General features: G+C 45.6%; 1 protein-coding gene across 1 annotated transcript in view; it reads right to left on the reverse strand.

The window, feature by feature from the left end:
* LOC144806526 (uncharacterized) overlaps positions 1-20,687 on the reverse strand; it is a 105,403-nt gene that overhangs the window by 27,177 nt on the left and 57,539 nt on the right. Inside the window, exons 3-4 of the mRNA XM_078672868.1 lie at positions 5,223-6,335; positions 4,062-5,154 (exon numbers count right to left, since the gene is read on the reverse strand). Of these exons, the coding sequence (XP_078528994.1) occupies positions 4,062-5,154; positions 5,223-6,335 (2,206 nt within the window). The remainder of the gene's footprint in view (positions 1-4,061; positions 5,155-5,222; positions 6,336-20,687) is intronic.

Below are 20,687 nucleotides of genomic sequence, written 5' to 3' on the forward strand. Positions count from 1 at the left end.
TTGCACATGGCCTTCCAGCCTGGGTAGTCTTTAACCTGTTGACTGCGGCGCGAATTTCACCGAGGTGCGGGCATATTAATAAGTGGGTGCAGTTCAGAGGCCCCCGGCCATCCTCCGCACATGCTCACTGTGACGTCAGATGGCCGGGGGCCGTCCGATGCACGCAACGGGTTAAAGTTGGCCATAAGGCCAGAGTTGCCACACCTGAAGCACTTCCCCTCAATTTTTTTGTGTTAAAGGGCTTTAAAGTGGTGCTCGATTTGGGTTTAACAAATCTATTCACTAGCACTTTGACATTAATGTTCTCCTTTTTATCACCTGAACTGTCTTTGCGTATAATATCAACACACGCTTTTGAATGCTCATGACTTTTGGCTATCGTCAGCACTTCTTGAAGCGATGGCATGTCTTTTTGCCACAGGGCGTGTCTCGTTTTGTCAAGGGCGCATCCCAACATAAACTGATCTCTTAAGCGCCCCTCTAAAGCTGCACCAACATTGCACGTGGAAGCCAATTTGCGCAATGTATTGTTCCACTGACTCATCCTACTTTTGCGTTCTTCTCCCGAAGTGATATCGTTCAAGGACAGTACTCACTTTGGGGAGGTGGCGCAAGTCTAACTTTTTGATGCAGATATCGTTTTCATTAAGAGTGTCACAGTCACTATCAGAGAGTTCAGGAAGATGTTCAAAGAATTCTTGTCCCTCAGAGCCCAAACAATACATTAACCATGAGGCTTCCCTCTCTGCACTTAAGGAAGTGCCACAGACATGAGCATAATGTGTGAAAACCTTCTTAGACGAGAGAGGTGGAACGCCGGGAGATGTCAAAAAGAAGGGAGGGGCAGTGACATTTTGCATGATGTTTGTACTATGTTTTGACCTAGTTACTACTTAAGGGTGATCTTCAGTGATCTGCTTACAGTGCGCAATATGCACAAACCTTATAAGCTGTGTGCATCAGCGACACTGCATGAAATTTCAGCAATTAAAATTTAGGCCAATACGTACACTCCCAGAAATTGTATTTGCTGTGCGCATCAAGCGAACCATCAGCCCGAATACTGATGGCACATATTTATACAGGGAGGAGTCACTTTAGTCTGATGCTCAATTACATGTGTAGATGTGAGTCTGGTGATGCCTGATAACTGAAAGGCACACATTTGTTGTTATACAATTTCATATATGTCTGATTTATTATTCCTATTACAGCGCCTTCTACCTTGAGAAGGTCCATCCTAGACCAGTGTGTGGACAAAACCCATGCTGACAAATTGAGGGCAAAGGGATTGGGACATGGTCTAGGGACACTAACAACAAATCCTACATCAAACCTAACGTTTAACTGATGGAGAGCTATGAGCGACCTGAAGCGTAATACTGAGAAAAAGTCACCAGGAGAATTGCTGCAAATAAAAGTAAATTTTAAAAAACTAATAATGAACTACAAAACCACAGCTGTGTGACCCATGAAGCCGATGGTTTCTCAATATAGTCCTAGTTTGTGATTACCTTAAAGTGCTCACATTATCACCCGTGCTAGAAGAGATGGGAGCCTGGGGTGTATGGTCACAGAAGATCATTTACATACAAAGGGGGGTGACAGCCTGTTCACATGGCACAGTACAAATTGTTTACGTAAAATGCTTGTACACAGAACAGGGTAAAGTCTTGTGTCTCTTTTTTTCATTTTCTTTAATATATCCTGCACCTCGCTCTCTTCTTCTCTTCCTCGCATTTCAATTCTTCGTAAATTACAAAAATTCACTATTGCTTTATCAGCACGGCACAAGTCGGGGGTCGACACAGTTTGATGAGGTCCCCCCACTATTACCTAGAAAAGAGACTTAGTTCCACATAGCTCCTTAGGCTGCGACTGGGAATTGTTACTTTGTTTATTGCATCTGCAGACACAGGCCTCAGAGTGTTTGTAACCGTCTGTCCCAGTAGCAGTGTTCCCTTTATTTATTTGTGTGAGTGGAGCAACAGAGGAACAGAGAAATCAGCCCCTCTATTGCTTAATACACTATAAATGTGAAACACTTTGGGGCTTAGGGGCTGGATAAAGAATGTCAGGAAACAAACACAAATTAAAAGCACTTTTGATTTATTAGCTGAAAACTGTTTAAAAATGTAATTTACAAGTTCCACATATCTGTTTAAAAATATTTACACTTTCAGTCATTTTCGAGTTTAGTTACAAACTGATAGTGGGAAAAACACATGATGTATAAAAACTGATACCAAAAACTTCTTTTTACAATATTTTATGTTTCTTGTTTTTTGTTTTTAAAACAGGCCGTCGATCTTTCATGTGAAAATTATTATAAGGGCCTGACATCACTTCTTGTGATGTCACTACTTGTGACATCATTGTGATTTGCATATGATAATGGGCTCCTTCACTATTTTCCTTATTTGTGCCCTGTTTATTCCATGACATGGGTCTATAGATATTAAAAATAATTATATAAATTCACAGGTATTCAGCCCGTTTCTATGGTGATGTCACACATTGACAAGTTTTCGGCTGCTTCTTCTATTTTTAGGTGAATACAAATCACCTGCCGTTCCCCCTCCTTCCATTTCTTTTTCTTTTTCACCGCCTTTCTTTGTTTCTCTCGCTCTCTGTATCTCACCACCTCTCTATCTCCCACACACTCCTGTTAGCTTTAGCTTCATGAATCTCACTGCCACTTCTGGCATTCATATGACAAATCCTGAGGAACATTTCAGGACAAGGGACAATCAGTGTGGAAGACGATTTGCTTGGAGTGCAACAGATTGTCCTAGCACATATATGCTTTTGATGTGGAATTTCGCTATTTCACCACATTCTTCAAACAGAGTCTGCTGCTAACAGTGGCTGAATTCTGGTGAAAAGAAGAGTTTGGCACGGCAGAAAATGAATAGGGAGAGCCAAGTCGGAGAGGAGCTATGGGTCACACTTAGTTATAAGGCCTGAGACACAAGCTGATCCATCAACCGAAACCAGTGTGTAAAAGATGCAGCTAAAGTTACTTAAAAACAAGGTATATGCTCTGTTATATCTAAAAATAGGTTATTTCTTGAACACCTGTGCTTCACTTTAGTTCATTACATATACTGCAGTGGCATTTGTTAATAGTAATACATGCATTTTACCAATGAAGCTCCATCTCCTGAGCCCTGGCAACATGCCTACTTTGGGTGTGTTGGGTTTATAGATTTTATCACTAATCCTACAAGATAGCTGAAAATACAGTTGTTAGTCCCAGTATTGTTCAGTGTTGCTTTTACAGGAAGTGTGATCAGGTGTGATTGCATTTTTTTCTTTGTATCTCTTCATCAAATAAAAATCAAGAATTTTCTTTTCTTTTAATCCACATTGTGCTCGCCTCCAACTGTGTACCCTTGTGCATCATGTTGCTTTGCTTTGTGAATGGAAGTGAACAATCTCTGGAAACAAACACTTTTATAACTCTGCAAATACTGTTATCTGTTTTTCTTCTTTACTACTAGTCAGGTCTTCTATCAAAAGTCCTTCACACTTTCAGCGCCCTTCTATGTTTTCTCCCTGTGTGTTCGCTGATGACTTTGTAGCTCTGATAATCGACTAAAGGTCTTCCCACATTCATTGCACTTGAATGGTTTTTCTCCTGTGTGAGTTAGCTTATGAGAGCTTAATGCTGAATAGAAGCGAAAACAACTGTCACTTTCACTACAACGATAGGGTTTTCCCCCCGTGTGTGTTCGCTGATGACTCCGAAGTTGTGATAACCGACTAAAGCACTTTGCACATTCACTGCACTTGAATGGCTTTACCCCTGTGTGTCTTTGCTGGTGTATTTGACGGCTTTATAATTGACTAAAGCTCTTCACACATTCATTGCAATGGTATGGCTTTTCCCGTGTGTGTTCGCTGATGTCTTTGTAGGTCTGATAATCGATTAAAAATGCTCTTTCCACATTCACAGCACTTGAATGGTTTTTCTCCTCTGTGAGTCTGCTGATGATTCCTTAATGCTGAAGAGTCACAAAACCTCCTGTCACATTCACTACAATGATAGGGATTTTTACCTCGTGTGTGTTCGCTGATGACTTTGTAGGTCTGATAATCGACTATAGCTCGTCACACATTCACTGCATTTAAATTGTTTTTGCCCCGTGTGTGTTTGCTGATGAAATTGAAGGTTTGATGACTGACTAAAGCACTTTGCACATTCACTGCACTTGAATAGCTTTTCTCCTGTGTGTGTTCGCTGATGTCTTCCAAGGCTTGATAACTGACTAAAACTCTTCAAACATTCACTGCACTTGAATGGCTTTTCCCCTGTGTGTGTTCGCTGATGACTTTGTAGGTCTGATAATAGACTATAGCTCTTTACACATTCACTGCACTTGAATCGCTTTTCCCTTGTGTGTGTTCGCTGATGACTTTGTAGGTCTGATAAGTGACTAAAGCTCTTTACACATTCACTGCACTTGAATAGCTTTTCTCCTGTGTGAGTTTGATGATGACTTTGTAGGTCTGATAATAGACTATAGCTCTTTACACATTCACTGCACTTGAATCGCTTTTCCCCTGTGTGTGTTCGCTGATGACTTTGTAGGTCTGATAAGTGACTAAAGCTCTTTACACATTCACTGCACTTGAATAGCTTTTCTCCTGTGTGAGTTTGATGATGACTTTGTAGGTCTGATAATAGACTATAGCTCTTTACACATTCACTGCACTTGAATCGCTTTTCTCCTTTGTGTGTTTGCTTATGAAATTGAAGGTGTGATGACTGACTAAAGCACTTTGCACATTCACTGCAATTGAATGGCTTTTCTCCTGTGTGTGTTCGCTGATGTCCTTGAAGGTGTGATAATTGACTAAAGCTCTTCAAACATTCAGTGCACTTGAATGGTTTTTCCCCTGTGTGGGTTCGCTGATGAATTTGGAGGTTTGATAAGGGACTAAAGCTCTTCACACATTCAGTGCACTTGAATGGCTTTTCTCCGGTGTGTGTTCGCTGATGACTTTGAAGCAGTGATAACTGACTAAAGCTCTTCACACATTCACTGCACTTGAATGGTTTTTCCCCTGTGTGTGTTCGCCGATGAATTTGGAGGTTTGATACCTGACTAAAGCTCTTTACACATTCATTGCACTTGAATGGTTTTTCCCCTGTGTGTGTTCGCTGATGAATTTGGAGGTTTGATAACTGACTAAAGCTCTTCAAACATTCAGTGCACTTGAATGGTTTTTCCCTGTGTGTGTTCGCTGATGACTTTGTAGGTCTGATAAGTGACTAAAGCTCTTCAAACATTCACTGCACTTGAATGGTTTTTCCCCTGTGTGGGTTCGCTGATGAATTTGGAGGTTTGATAAGTGACTAAAGCTCTTCACACATTCAGTGCACTTGAATGGCTTTTCTCCGGTGTGTGTTCGCTGATGACTTTGAAGCAGTGATAACCGACTAAAGCTCTTCACACATTCACTGCACTTGAATGGTTTTTCCCCTGTGTGTGTTCGCCGATGAATTTGGAGGTTTGATTCCTGACTAAAGCTCTTTACACATTCATTGCACTTGAATGGTTTTTCCCCTGTGTGTGTTCGCTGATGAATTTGGAGGTTTGATAACTGACTAAAGCTCTTTACACATTCATTGCACTTGAATGGTTTTTCCCCTGTGTGTGTTCGCTGATGAATTTGGAGGTGTGATAAGTGACTAAAGCTCTTCACACATTCAGTGCACTTGAATGGCTTTTCTCCGGTGTGTGTTCGCTGATGACTTCGAAGGCTTGATAACTGACTAAAGCTCTTCACACATTCACTGCACTTGAATGGTTTTTCCCCTGTGTGTGTTCGCCGATGAATTCGGAGGTTTGATAACTGACTAAAGCTCTTTACACATTCATTGCACTTGAATGGTTTTTCCCCTGTGTGTGTTCGCTGATGAATTTGGAGGGGTGATAAGTGACTAAAGCTCTTTATACATTCACTGCACTTGAATGGTTTTTCCCCTGTGTGTGTTCGCTGATGTCTTCGAAGACTTGATAACTCACTAAAGTACTTTGCACATTCATTGCACTTGAATGGTTTTTCCCCTGTGTGTGTTCGCTGATGAGTTTGGAGGTTTGATAAGTGACTAAAGCTCTTTACGCATTCACTGCACTTGAATGGTTTTTCCCCTGTGTGTGTTCGCTGATGAATTTGGAGGTGTGATAAGTGACTAAAGCTCTTGACACATTCACTGCACTTGAATGGTTTTTGTCCCGTGTACGTGTGCTGATGAAGCTTGCGTAGTGATGACAAACTAAAGCTCTCGCTGCAGGTGTATGATTCTTCTTTCTTGGTTAGTGTCTCTGGGTCGGGTATATATTTGTCTACATCCCTTGACTGTATTTCCTGATGGGCCGACATGGCTGATAAAGCACTTGTGTTTTTTTACACAAACTTTATATGTGTGCAGTAATTTGCACGTTTGATTTCTGTTTTAACAATAAAATGCGATAGCCACCAAATATTTGCCACACTCCTAATACGTAGAAGGTGTCTTTGTAGGCGATTGTGCCTTTAGATTGGATTATGGCTATGCACGATTGCGGGTAAAGATGTATCTTCCTTTTGGCCGGTGCAAATTAGGACAGTCTATTGTATTGTAGATAGAAGAACTCCTCTTTCCTTTACCCGTCAATTGTCCGGCTCCACTCTGTTGTGCTCTTCTCTGGTTACTGTGGTTTGTCCAGAAAGAGTTTACAATTCTCCTAGAGCAGGGAATGATGGCTTGTCATCATTTTATAAAATAGAGCACTGTGGTAATCACATCATACAGATCCCATGATCAAAGCTGGTGTTGGACACTTGTTTATACAGGAGGCGGTTTGTTATTATTGTTGCCTTAATTTTCCTAAGGTCATTTCTTCGTCTTGTGTCGTGGTGGTGCACAGCTCAGCCTCTTGCAATCACTGAACTGCCCTTGATGCTTCATTCGGGATCTGTCAGTTTATGTGCAGGCTCCCCTGTCGCCGACTGCGCTGATGTTTTCCTGAATACTGGAGCTCATTATTTCTGCTATTATTGAAGATTTACAGCATTAGCTTCTTTATTGATGGTCATTTCATACATTCAAGTCTTGTTTTCTGTTGGATGTAAAGATATTGAAAATTACTAAATTGAAACATAATGGAATGAGAATTCACAATGTTTAACTGGTTGTAAAAGACATTTCGGGGGAGATTTACCAAATCTCCACACAATGCAGCGCAGCCCCCACCGCGAGGCTGCGATGCTCGACAGGGAGGGAACAGGAGAGCACCATATTTTCAAAGATATGGCTCTCTCCTTCCCTCTCCCTTGCGCCAGCACTGATTACAGCGGCCCTGTGCCATGCACACACCTTAGCACAAGAGCGCTAGTGTGTGTGTGTGTGAGCCCAGCATAGGTTTTTGTACAGAATAGTAGACACGAGAGAAAGCTTTTCCCACTTTGTATGCGTGTGGCAGAGTGCAGCACGCATGCAAAGTCAGAAAAGGAAGGATAAATCAAAGCATTTCTCCTTCCTTTGCGCCTAGTTTAAAAGGGTGCAGTTTTTTCACGCTAAACCCAATCTACTGTATTTGGTAAATTGGTTTTAGCGTGAGAAACCTTGGGTGGTTGCAAGGGAACGCCCATGCACCCCCCTTGGCAGGCCCTCATGGTGTGAAGTAATGCGAAGCAGTGCTATGTGCTGCTTCACATTACTTTTACGTTATTTCTAGCGCTAAACAAGAGTAGGGCTGGAAAATAAATTAGGAAAAAAAGATTTTGCGCTGTTTTGTGCCACTTTTGTGACGAAAATACGGCGCAAAATATTAGTAAATCCCCGCCTTCTTCTTTACCGCCTTTAAAACTTAGCAAGGAATTGTTCATCATACACAGATATTTAACTAAAAGTTCTGTTGATCAGGTGACATCTTATTAATGTCTGAAAAGGAGGTGATTTACCAGCGTTTACAGGCTAACTTAGCAAAGTAAGGGCGCTCACGGAGCACCCAAGTGCTTAGCGGTATAGCTTAAGATAGACGCATATGGTCAGGATTTAACAACAATAGAGTTTAGAAAAAGTGATGGATCAGGCTGGGCTGCACAATTTCCAGTAACTCTTCATGAAGTATACAACAAAAGTAACTCCATTCACACACTTCTTCTCATTCTTTTCCTATTAACTTAAGATCATCTCAAATACCAACTCCTGTCTTTACCCGCTGTTCATAAGTCACCTTTGACACTTTCAACAGCTCCCTTGGTTCATGCATTTCTGGTTTCCTCTAACTTGGAAGATTGGAACATTATTGTCAGTTGAGGGGGGTTTCCTATCGCCATAACATCTGTCCATCTCACTGAAACTAGTGCAGCTTACAGCACCCGGTTCTGGCCCTGAAAGATAACTTTAAAAAGCAAGTCTTTAGTTCTTCCTAAGTTAGATAAAGTTCTGTAAGATGCAGCTCCTTCCGGGGCTTTTGTGTAAAACAGAACAAGGGTTTCACTGTAAGACCCGTACTTTACATTATAAGCGCAGATAAGGCAAACAAATGTTGATTCATATAATTTAATATTCAACGATATCAGTCATTTAGTACTTATAGAGAATCCATCACAACCAATAATTTACCTGACATATCCCCGCAGCAGATGTGTGCATATTACTCTTTTTTCCACCTTTTCCACCATTACATGGCATCTGGCATGACGTTGTCTGTTTGGGGCCCAGGATGCCATTTGTTACCGGATGGGCATTGGGTAGAGCGGAGGAGGTGTAAATTATCCACAGGTGATGCGACATTTCTAAATACCATATGGTGGAGCTAAGGGTCACAGGGAATTTTTAAAGACCAGGCCCAGGATGAAATCCCCAAAACTACAATCTAATCACAAAAAACAACCTGGGGGTCTAAAAGGGAGCTATTGGTGATCCCAAAGTACACTAAACTCCTATGGAAGTGAGCAAGTGTCCAAGGTAATAGATCAAACTTACTACCTTTAATAGAGATAGAAATACAACCTCACAGTCAAAGGACCCACTGCGATTGCTTGAACAGACCCATACAGAGCAAAATAGGATTCCCATCAACAAAGTGTAGATCAAATGTTTATCATTTGGTTATCCTGATCGGGCTGGTGTGTCTCTTGATCTTTAAGGTGTATAAACAAAGGGAATCCTACCAGAGGAGACGTGTGTCCCAAAGGATAAGGGAACACTCAGTGTTTGTTAAAATACCCCTCACACACCAAAAGGCCCCTTGGTGTCATGCTTCATCATCGGGGTCTTCGCACCCCTCTAACGGGATGCGGCGTGCTACGACCTACGACTACGCAGGAGCACTGACAAATGGCTATGTGTGGTGTGTGTGGTGCACGTGATAAAGTAAATAATGTGAGTGGTGGTTGTGACTGGTTAAAAAGTACCTGGCTCGTAAGTGAAAGAATTTTTTTTTATCCAAAACCCCAGGCTGGCACTGTTAAAAGAAGTGAAGTGCGAGGTAATCTCTGTTTTGTTAATGAACAGTACCTCTTGTGTGCGTCGACATGTTTCGGAGCAAACGCTCCTTCTTCAGGACGGGAGCACAACTTCCCCACCTTACTCACGTTTTTCTATTTGGCAACTCAAAAATTAAGTGTTATTTAACAAAAAGTGATCTTTAAGACCATGCCATGCCCCAAACTCATCCGGGTCAGACCCTCAATCGCCGTGATGAGCATAGAACTATGATCAGGATGGGAAAAAGTGCAGTGCCAAAAGGAAAAAGTGGTGTGTTTAAAAAAGGATAGAGAAACAATAAGAACAAACTTTAATCAACATTGTTCTCTCCCTTATTAAAACCAAACAAGTAGAGCAGTTTAACCAAATAGCTGCATATCAAAAGGCCAACATGTTTCAGCCAGAATGGACTAAGCTCACCACTGAGCTCAGATGAGCGCGAAGGGGTCGTGACGGACAGAGCGGGACCTCCTTTTCCTGAGCAAGGTTTCCAGGAGAGGTGAGGCACACTCCCTGTACAATGCGGATGGATGAGACACCAATTTGATACGAGGAAAACTAATCTTTATTTGTACACTGATATCCTTTTTTGATTTCTGCTGCACCTTTGAAATGCAGTAGCAAGTATTTAGAACGGTGGCCCTGATGAAAGCCTTTGGAATTAGTCCATTCTGGCTGAAACATGTTGGCCTTTTGATATGCAGCTATTTGGTTAAACTGCTCTACTTGTTTGGTTTTAACCCCTTCAGTGCTGCGCGAATTTCGCTGCAGTGCTGAAGGGTTTAAAACCGTATTGGCTCATGACGGAAATGTTCCGTCATCAGCACCGGAGCACCGACGCTGATGACGGAACCGTCCCGTCATGAGCATGGAAGGGGTTAATAAGGGAGAGAACAATGTTGATTAAAGTTTGTTCTTATTGTTTCTCTATCCTTTTTTAAACACACCACTTTTTCCTTTTGGCACTGCACTTTTTTCCCATCCTGATCATAGTTCTATGGTCATCACGGCGATTGAGGGTCTGACCCGGATGAGTTTGAGGCATGGCATGGTCTTAAAGATCCAGAGACACACCAGCCCGATCAGGATAACCAAATGATAAACATTTGATCTACACTTTGTTGATGGGAATCCTATTTTGCTCTGCATGGGTCTGTCCAAGCAATCGCAGTGGGTCCTTTGACTGTGAGGTTGTATTTCTATCTCTATTAAAGGTAGTAAGTTTGATCTATTACCTTGGACACTTGCTCACTTCCATAGGAGTTTAGTGTACTTTGGGATCACAAATAGCTCCCTTTTAGACCCCCAGATGCGACATTTCTACCGTTCCATATTTCTCATCTTCAAGTTTATCTGATTTCCTGTCCTTCGGTCCCCCTTCTACCGTCTGGGTGCGCACTCACTCCGTGGGGTTCATCAGAAATCAGATAACGGCCTGATAGTCACAAGGCCATGGATCTCACTTCTTCTACAACACTTATTGCAGACATATGGCCTAGTTTAGAGTTTGTTCAACAGATTATTGCCACAAAACTAGGGGTGGGTGAAGAATTCATCTCTGTCGGTGTAGCTCGCAAATTTTTGCCCAGTGTGCGGAGTTCCAAAGAACTCCACAAAGTAATGCAGAACGGAGTTTTTTTTTCTCAAGCGGTTCGCCAACGGTAAGGTGGTGAGTACTTGTGAGAAAATATAACACACTAGACCTCCTCCTGAAGGGATATCTCATTGCAGGAGGTCATGGCAGGTCGCGACCACTCATGTGTAGAAATCTGCCACTCTCGTTGATGAAGCTGCCACTCGATTAGAATGTCAATTCGAGCGGCAGAAAGCAGCAGCGCCTTCTGGCGCAACGCGTAGTGGTGTTCGTGCTGATTTTACAGTGCGGGACAAACTCCTGGCAGTAAAGATCTGTGAGAGCAGCGCAACTTAACAAACTCTGCCACTTGCGGAAGTCCGTGGAGTACGGCAGAGTTTTCCTGGCACTTTGTGGAGTTCCGCGGAGTAAAACTCTACGAACTACACCAAGGCATAATCAAAACGTGACAGATATCCTGTCTGTCTTATTATAATTGCCACAGGATGTAATGCATTTTTAATGGGGTGGGCAGGATACCTGTCACATTTGGGATGGAATAAACCATTTACTGAAATCTAAATCAGGCCTTTGGTGTACATTGTGTCCAGTGTGGCTATCTGGGCTTGAAGGATCTTGTGGTTTGTGGGTCTCTCACTGCTTTGAGGTCACCGCCAGGCAGGACTTCTGTCAGCTGTGTCTTGTGCAGATCTTCCTTCCAGCCAGAACTTCTGTCAGCTGCGCCTTGTGCAGATCTTCCTTCCAGGCAGGAATTCTGTCAGCTGCTCCTTGTGCAGATTGTTCTTCCAGGCAGGACTTCTGTCAGCTGCGCCTTGTGCAGATCTTCCTTCCAGGCAGGACTTTTGTCAGCTGCGCCTTGTGCGGATCTTCCTTTCAGGCAGGACTTCTGCCAGCTGTGCCTTGTGCAGATCTAACTTCCAGGCAGAACTTCTGTCAGCTGCTCCTTGTGCAGATCTTCCTTTCTAGGCTGGGCTTCTGTCAGCTGTGCCTTGTGCAGATCTTCCTTCCAGGCAGGACTTCTGTCAGCTGCTCCTTGTGCAGATCGTCCTTCCAGGCAGAACTTCTGTCAGCTGTGCCTTGTGCAGATCTTCATTCCAGGCAGGACTTTTGTCAGCTGCACCTTGTGCGGATCTTGCTTTCAGACAGGACTTCTGTCAGCTGTGCCTTGTGCAGATCTTCCTTCCCAGCAGAACTTCTGTCAGCTGCGCCTTGTGCAGATCTTGCTTTCTAGGCTGGACTTCTGTCAGCTGCTCCTTGTGCAGATTGTCCTTCCAGGAAGAAATTCTGTCAGCTGCACCTTGTGCAGATCGTCCTTCCAGGCAGGACTTCTATCAGCTGTGCCGTGTGCAGATCTTTCTTTGATATAGTTGCTTCTGTCAGCTGCGCCCTGTGCGGAACTTCCTTTCAGGCAGGACTTCTGTTAGTTGTGCCTTGTGCAGATCTTCCTTCCAGACAAAACTTCTGTCAGCTGCTCCTTGTGCAGATTGTCCTTCCAGGCAGGAATTCTGTCAGCTGCGCCTTGTGCAGATCGTCCTTCCAGGCAGGACATCTGTCAGCTGCACCCTGTGCAGATCTTCCTTTCAGAGAGGGCTTCAGTCAGCTGAGCCTTGTGCAGATCTTCCTTTCTAGGCTGGACTTCTGTCAACTGTGCCTTGTGCAGATCATCCTTTCTAGGCTGGACTTCTGTCAGCTGTGCCTTATGCAGATCTTCCTTCCAGGCAGGACCTCTGTCAGCTGGGCCTTGTGAACATCTTCCTTTCAGGCTGCGGCTTTTGTCAGATGCAACTTGTGCAGATCTTCCTTTCAGGCTCCAGCTTCTGTCAGATGCGCCTTGTGCAGATCTTCCTTCCAGGCAGGGGCTTCTGTCAGCTGTGCCTTGTGCAGATTTTCCTTCCAGACAAGGACTTCTTTCCTCAATGCTCAGTTCAAAGGTCGGGAGAGGTAGAACTGGTCTAGGTTATCTTCTTTATTGCAGTTCCACTGGTCAAGTCACAGACCTCGTGCTCTGAGAGTCTGAATTTTCTTCGACACAGTCTGCCATCGCACACTAAAAGCACGCCTCCACGACACCGGAATCCAAGAGAAGGCCCTGGACTGGACCACCTCCTTCCTCTCCGGGAGAACCCAGAGAGTCCGCCTCCCTCCCTTCTGCTCCAAAGCTACCGAGATCATCTGCGGCGTACCCCAAGAGTCATCCCTCAGCCCAACATTGTTCAACGTATACATGGCACGACTCGCCCATGTCGCCGGAAGGCACAACCTAAACATCATCTCCTATGCTGACGACACACACCAAGGACCTCCGCACTGCCAAAACCAACCTCCACGAAGGAATAAAGGCCGTAGCCAACTGGATGAGGAACAGCGGTCTGAAACTGAACTCGGACAAGACGGAGGTCCTCATCCTCGGTTCCACCCCCTCAGCCTGGGACGACTCCTGGTGGCCGATGGCATTAGGAGCACCCCCTACACCCACCGACTACGCACGTAACCTGGGGGTCATCCTCGACTCCACACTCTCCATGACGAAACAGGTCAATGCCGTCTCCTCCTCCGGCTTCAACACCCTCCGCATGCTTCGCAGGATCTTCAAGTGGATCCCCACCACAACCAGATGGACGGTCACCCAGGCCCTCGTTAGCAGTAGACTGGACGACGGTAACGCACTCTACGCAGGAGCCACGTCCAAACTCCTGAAACGGCTCCAACGCATCCAGAATGCCTCCGCACGCCTGATCCTCGACATACTGCGCCGCAGCCACATAAAACCACACCTGAGAGACCTGCACTGGCTCCCCATCAACAAGAGCTTCACCTTCAAGCTCCTCACCAATGCACACAAGGCACTCCACGACACCAGACCAGCATACCTCAACAGCCGATTCAGCCTCTACACCTCGTCTCGCCAGCTCCGCTCTGCAGACCGCGCCCTTGCCACTGTCCCCCGCATCAGTAGAGTGACCGCCGGTGGCAGATCATTCTCCCACCTCACCGCCAAGACGTGGAACACCCTCTCCATCCACCTACGGCAGACCGAAGACCTTCTACCCTTCAGGAGACTCCTCAAGACCAGGCTCTTCTAACAGTAGCAGCGTACCCCCCTAGCGCCTTGCGACCCTCACGGGTATGTAGTGGGATTTACAAATGCTATGATTGATTGATTGATTGGTTGATTTTCTGACCATTAAGACAGTTCTCCGCATCAAGCACACACTACAAGACTCCAAAAGTCAACGCTACAAGTGCTGCTCCATGGTTTAATTCAACCACTGTATCTGAACATCCCCTGGCAAATGCCAACTAGAGAATAGACATCCTGCTTGCACCAGCAGTGTGCAGACGGCTTTTCAAGCACCTGGAGGTAAATGGACTTTGTCTGTCGTAGCTGAAGATGTTAAACCTTGGTAACATCAATCCCCTTTGGACAAGGTCCTCCATTTTGCTATCAGAATGTAACTCTTCCTGTGCAGACACAAACCCTCAACTCCGTATTGCATAAAGCTGGTTGTTCTCACCCAAAAGAGGGCCCTCCACAAATTGCTGACATTTTCTTACACCCCCTGGACAGCCGTGGCAACACACACACCAACTACACCCCCTCAGGGATCACCAGTCCATCTGCCAGGATGAAGACTCAGATCTTTCAACCTTCTCTGTTACCGTCTTTGGAACGGCCCGTCTCTGAGATTCGTGGCAGCTCCACACTTAGTGAGCTCAGAGTTGCCTTGTAAAACCATCTCATGAGAGTGGAAGAAAAGAACTATAAGTGACATGCACTGCACAGAAGTGTAAATAAATCTACAATTATCATTCCATGAACCATTGTCCTACTGCTGATGTTTTGACATGGATGTTTTGCCGCCTATCACAGCAGCTTCTGTCGCTAAAATCTTACTCAACAGTTTGTTTTGCATCATACCTACCTACCGATGTACTGTTTCTGACCTTACAACATCTCTGGCAGACATTTTGCGCTGTCTGTTGCTACATAAATAGAAAGTCGATTGCTACTGCAGGAAGAATGCAGTGTCCTTGCAGTCAGATGCACTTGATTGGGATAAAAGGTACCATGTTTTTTAGAAAATCTGCAAGTATTAGAATAATAAAATACCAAAAGCAGCACATACAGTGCAATAACACAGACTGGGTACTAGAAAAACGTGATGCAAACAATGCAATAATACAGGCCAGGCACAAAATCTAATGCAAACAATGCAATAACGCAGGCCGGGCACTAGACGCAAACAATGCAATAACACAGGTCAGGCAGTAGGATCGATGCAAACAATGCAATAACACTGGCCAACCACTATGAGAATCTGATGCAAACAATGCAATAACACAGGCCAGGCACGAGGAGAATCTGAGGCAAACAATGCAATAACACGGTTCAGGCACCAAGAGAATCTGATGCAAACAATGCAATAACACGGTTCAGGCACCAAGAGAATCTGATGCAAACAATGCAATAACACAGGCCGGGCACTAGAACAATCGGATGCAAACAATGCAATTACACAGGCCACGCACCAAGAGAATGTGATGCAAACAATGCAATAAAACGTGCCAACTACTAAGAGAAACTGATGCAAACAACGCAATAACACAGGCAGGCACTGAGAGAATCAGACGCAAACAATGCAGTAACACGGAACAGGCACTAGGAGAATCTGATGCAAACAATGCAGTAACACGGAACAGGCACTAGGAGAATCTGATGCAAACAATGCAATAACATGGGCCAGACACTAGGGTTGAAGCAAATACTACAATAACACAGTCCAGACACTGGAAGAATCTGACGCAAACAATGCAATAACACAGGCGAGGCACTAGGAGAATGTGATGCAAACAATGCAATAACACAGGCCAGGGACTAGGATTGATGCAAACAATGCAATAACACAGTCCAGGCACAAGGAGAATCTGATGCAAACAATGCAATAACACGGGCCAGGCACACGGGGGTCGATTCACAGAACTAACTAAAGACAAAATCCTAAACTTACTACTGTTGATATTCACAGAAGGCATTTAGTAGTAGTAAAGTTAGGATTTTGTCTTACGTTTGACTTAACACAAACTTAAGACAGACTTAAGACAGAATTAAGACAAAATCCTAACTTAAGTCTAGGAGGGGCCGAGGGGAGATATAACATCTAATCCCGGCTTTTCCACTTTACCTAAAAATGCTGGAAATAAACACCAAATGTTACTTCTCGACAGGGACACTATAGAGGTCCTTATTCTGGGATTGTAGTCCCTCTGCCTCTCCCTCACAATGTCCATCACTCAACGTGTGGTTTACTGCACTAGGAAACTGTGTAACCAATAGACTACGTGTTTAACCCTGACCTACCAATTTGTGAAATAGCGAGCTTCGGGTACACTAAGTAAATGTATGCCTCTCCCCCCATTTATGTCCAAGATCAGGGTATTTACAACCATCCTAAAGTTGTAAGTAAAACTGTGTTTTTAAAAATGGGCCCAGACTGTGGTGATGTGTCTTTAACTAAAGATTCATTCCTGCAGCTACTGGACTGTTGTTGATGCGTTGCCAGGAGTGTTCCCGGAAGTTACGTTCCTGGTGCAGTTGGGTGAGTGGTGAATAAATCTTACACTTAGCCTACCGATAACACAAGAGTTTGATTACCACATAGACATTGCCTCTGACGGAGTAAACAGCACTCACTGTCATGGACTAGTCACCAGAATGTAACGTGGCTAAGTAATAACCTTTGGAAAAAGTAGTTCTGCTTTCATCAGACTTAAAGTGTTTAATAGTAGGCAAATCCTACTCTTTCTGTGCCTCTATCCCCTGATCTGACAATGTGTGCACCTTGAAGGAGGTTGGATGGAAGAAATAAACAGCAAAGGCACGTTCCCAGCACAAACCACCAGCATGAATTTCATTCACTCGTTCAGAGCTGCTTAACTACAGGTCTCCACACTCCATATCAGCAGCTCTAAAGGCAAACACTGTCGAAGCAAAGGGAGGGAGAGAGCCAGTATGACCCTCTAGAGCCTAGGCCGCTCACTAGAAAACAACGATGAAGGACAGGACTCTAATAGGATAAACCGATCGATCTCAAATATGAGGTCAACGTATTATTTATCGCCTTAATGGTGCAAAAGACACTCTGGAATGAAATCAATACTGTTTGCATAATCAATGTTCGATTAAGAATAGAGGCATTGCTGTGCTGCAATAAAAGAAATTACCAGTAACAATAGCTATTCTCCCAACAAAGTGTACTTATTTCAAGTTAGGTTGGCATATTTTACAAGAAGGAGATAAAGCGACAACAGATAGACAACATTATAAAGCTTACCAACTTGTCTTATAAAGGTTACTGGTACGTTTAGAACAACGCAAAGGTTAACGAAAAGCAGAAGTATCAAGGTAGACAGAGTATACGCAATAGCGGACATTAAACTCTTATTAATAGAGACCACATAACAACGGTCTCCAGGTAGGATCGCCTAATTATAAAAGACCTGCTAATACGGTGAACGCATCAAGCTGTGACTATGACATTGTTCTATCAAAACATTTGAGTTCTGCGTTTGTTCTTCTCGTTAGGTGTTGATCCTGAAAGATATAGATCGATGGTTTCGGGCTTGTGCTTTATGCACGCTTCAGAACGTCGCGGAATGAATGTCACCCACACATCAATCAATCAATCAATCAATCATGCCATTTGTATAGCGCACTACTCACCCGGGAGGGTCTCAAGGCGCTTGGGGGGAGGGGTATGCTACTGCTCGAACAGCCAGGTCTTGAGTTGTTTCCTGAAGGCGAGATGGTCCTGGGTCAGCCGAAGGTGGATGGGGAGGGAGTTCCACGTCTTGGCAGCCAGGTAAGAGAAGGATCTTCCTCCGGCGGTGGCTCTTCGGATGCGTGGTACGGCTGCGAGGGCGAGGCTGGTGGACCGTAGCGGGCGGGTGGGCGTGTAGAAGGTCAGGCGGTCGTTGAGGTACTTGGGGCCCAGGTCGTGGAGAGACTTGTGTGCGTGGGTGAGGAGCCGGAACGTGATCCTCTTGTCGACGGGGAGCCAGTGCAGGTTCCTCAGGTGGCTGGAGATGTGGCTGGGTCGGGGGACATCCAGGATGAGTCGGGCGGAGGCATTCTGGATGCGCTGGAGTCTTTTCTGTAGCTTGGCTGTGGTTCCGGCGTAGAGGGCGCTTCCGTAGTCCAGTCGGCTGGTGACGAGTGCCTGGGTGACAGTCTTCCTGGTCTCGGTCGGGATCCAGCGGAAGATCTTGCGAAGCATACGCAGGGTGTTGAAGCACGATGAGGAGACGGCGTTGACTTGTCTGGTCATCGAGAGGGAGGGGTCCAGGATGAAGCCCAGGTTGTGTGCGTGGTAGGTTGGCGTGGGTGTGGTGCCCAGGGCTGGGGGCCACCAGGAGTCGTCCAAGGCGGAGGGCGAAGATCCCAGGATGAGGACTTCCGTCTTGTCCGAGTTCAGTTTCAGGCGGCTGTCCTTCATCCACTCGGCGACGTCTTTCATCCCTTCGTGTAGGCAGGTTCTGGCGGTGTCGGGGTCTCTGGTGAGGGAGAGGATCAGCTGGGTGTCGTCGGCGTAAGAGATGATGTTGAGGTTGTGCTGGCGTGCGATGGGTGCGAGAGGTTTCATGTAGATGTTGAAGAGGGTGGGGCTGAGTGAAGATCCTTGCGGGACGCCGCAGATGACTTCGGTGGCCTCGGAGCGAAACGGGGGGAGGCGGACTCTTTGTGTTCTTCCGGCGAGGAACGAGATGATCCACTCCAGTGCCTTCTCTTGGATACCGATGTTGCTGAGGCGCTGGACTAGGGTGCGGTGGCAGACCGTGTCGTACGCAGCGGAGAGGTCCAGGAGGATGAGGGCCACTGTTTCCCCCTTGTCGAGGAGGTTCCGGATGTCGTTGGTGACTGCGATGAGGGCGGTCTCGGTGCTGTGGTTGGCTCTGAAGCCGGACTGCGAGGGGTCGAGGGATCCGTTCGTCTCGAGGAAGGCGGTCAGCTGTCTGTTGACGATCTTCTCGATGACTTTAGCAGGAAAAGGGAGGAGCGAGATGGGGCGGAAGTTTTTGAGATCGGTGGGGTCCGCTGTAGGTTTCTTCAGGAGGGCGCTGATCTCGGCGTGCTTCCAGCTCTCTGGGAAGGTGGCGGTGTTGAAGGAGGCGTTGATGATGTTCCGGAGTTGGGGTGCGATGGTGGAGTCGGCCTGGTTGAAGACGTGGTGTGGGCAGGGGTCGGTCGGTGATCTGGAGTGGATGGTGTTCATCGTGCGGGCTGTGTCTTCAGTGGTCACCGTGGTCCAGGTGCGAAGGGTGGCGGTGGGGGGCGTTGGTTCGACGGTTGGGTGCGTGGGTGGGGCGCCGAAGCTGTTGTGGATGTCGGCGATCTTACGGTGGAAGAACGAGGCGAGGGAGTCGCAGAGGTCTTGTGACGGAGTGATGTCGTTGGTGCCGGTGCTGGGGTTGGAGAACTCCTTGACGATAGTGAAGAGCTCTTTGCTGTCGTGGGCGTTGTTGTCCAGTCGTTCCTTCAGGGATTTCTTCTTGGTGGTGCGGATGAGCTGATGGTGCTTGCGGGTAGCGTGTTTGAGGGCGGTCATGTTGTCGATGGTCCGGTCGAGGAGCCAGGCTTTCTCGAGGGTGCGGCAGGTCTTCTTGGAGTCCTTGAGGTCGTACCATGTTGAGGAGGCCACTGACATGAGAATTTCACTCGTAAAATGGACCGCCTCGATAAAAGAACTGTTCGAAGAAGCACTGGGTTACCAGCTTCTCAAAAGGGCATGTCCTCTGTTTAGATAGCTGTCCAGAGGGCCAGAGACCTGGGTGGAACCATCAATGTAAACAATGGCCCGGAGCCTCCATGGCTAATTTGTAACTCCTGGGTCAGTTTGCTTGTGTGGTGGGGGCAAAGATTCGTAGTATGCTTATATAGTTGGGTTTGGTTGTGAACACGATCCACAAACTGGCATGTGGACACTCACTTTGGGATCCTTGCTGCCCGGCAGCTCCTGCCACCCAGCACCAAACAAGCAGGACTTGTATAGCTGAGCTGTGAGCGCCCTCCAGACAGTTACAGTTGTGCTGGCATCACCGAGCTGCCTTAGATGAGTGCGGACAATGGAGCAGACCACCAGAGGGCGCGACAAACCTGGATGTTCCCGGTGACAAAGAGTAATTATTTTTAAGACTACTGTAAGGTTGTTACCCGTACTTCTGGAATGCAGTATTTTCATGGAAACTTAAAAAAAGGTTAACACTAGCTACAGTGAGATTGCGGTTATTAAAAATATAAAATCTGACATCACGATAAGCATCTACATGTTCTCTCTTTTTGCAAAATATGCTCGACTGTTCTTATACTCTACAGCCCATCCTATCATTTGTGTAGCGTATTTTATGTTGTTTAATTCTTTCTTTAAACCATTGTCTTTCATATTCAAAGTGCTGTCTCTCACAGGCAGGGATGTCCTAGCACTGTAAATATACAAGTCACTATTCCCTAGTGCACCAACCAGGATTCAAATTAGTGACCCTCCGGTTTGAGACGAAGACATCAGAAATCATAACACTAACAAATTGATCACTTCATACATAATCGTT

The sequence above is a fragment of the Lissotriton helveticus genome, assembly GCF_964261635.1.
Source record: "Lissotriton helveticus chromosome 1_1 unlocalized genomic scaffold, aLisHel1.1 SUPER_1_unloc_8, whole genome shotgun sequence".
Lineage (NCBI taxonomy): Eukaryota > Metazoa > Chordata > Amphibia > Caudata > Salamandridae > Lissotriton > Lissotriton helveticus.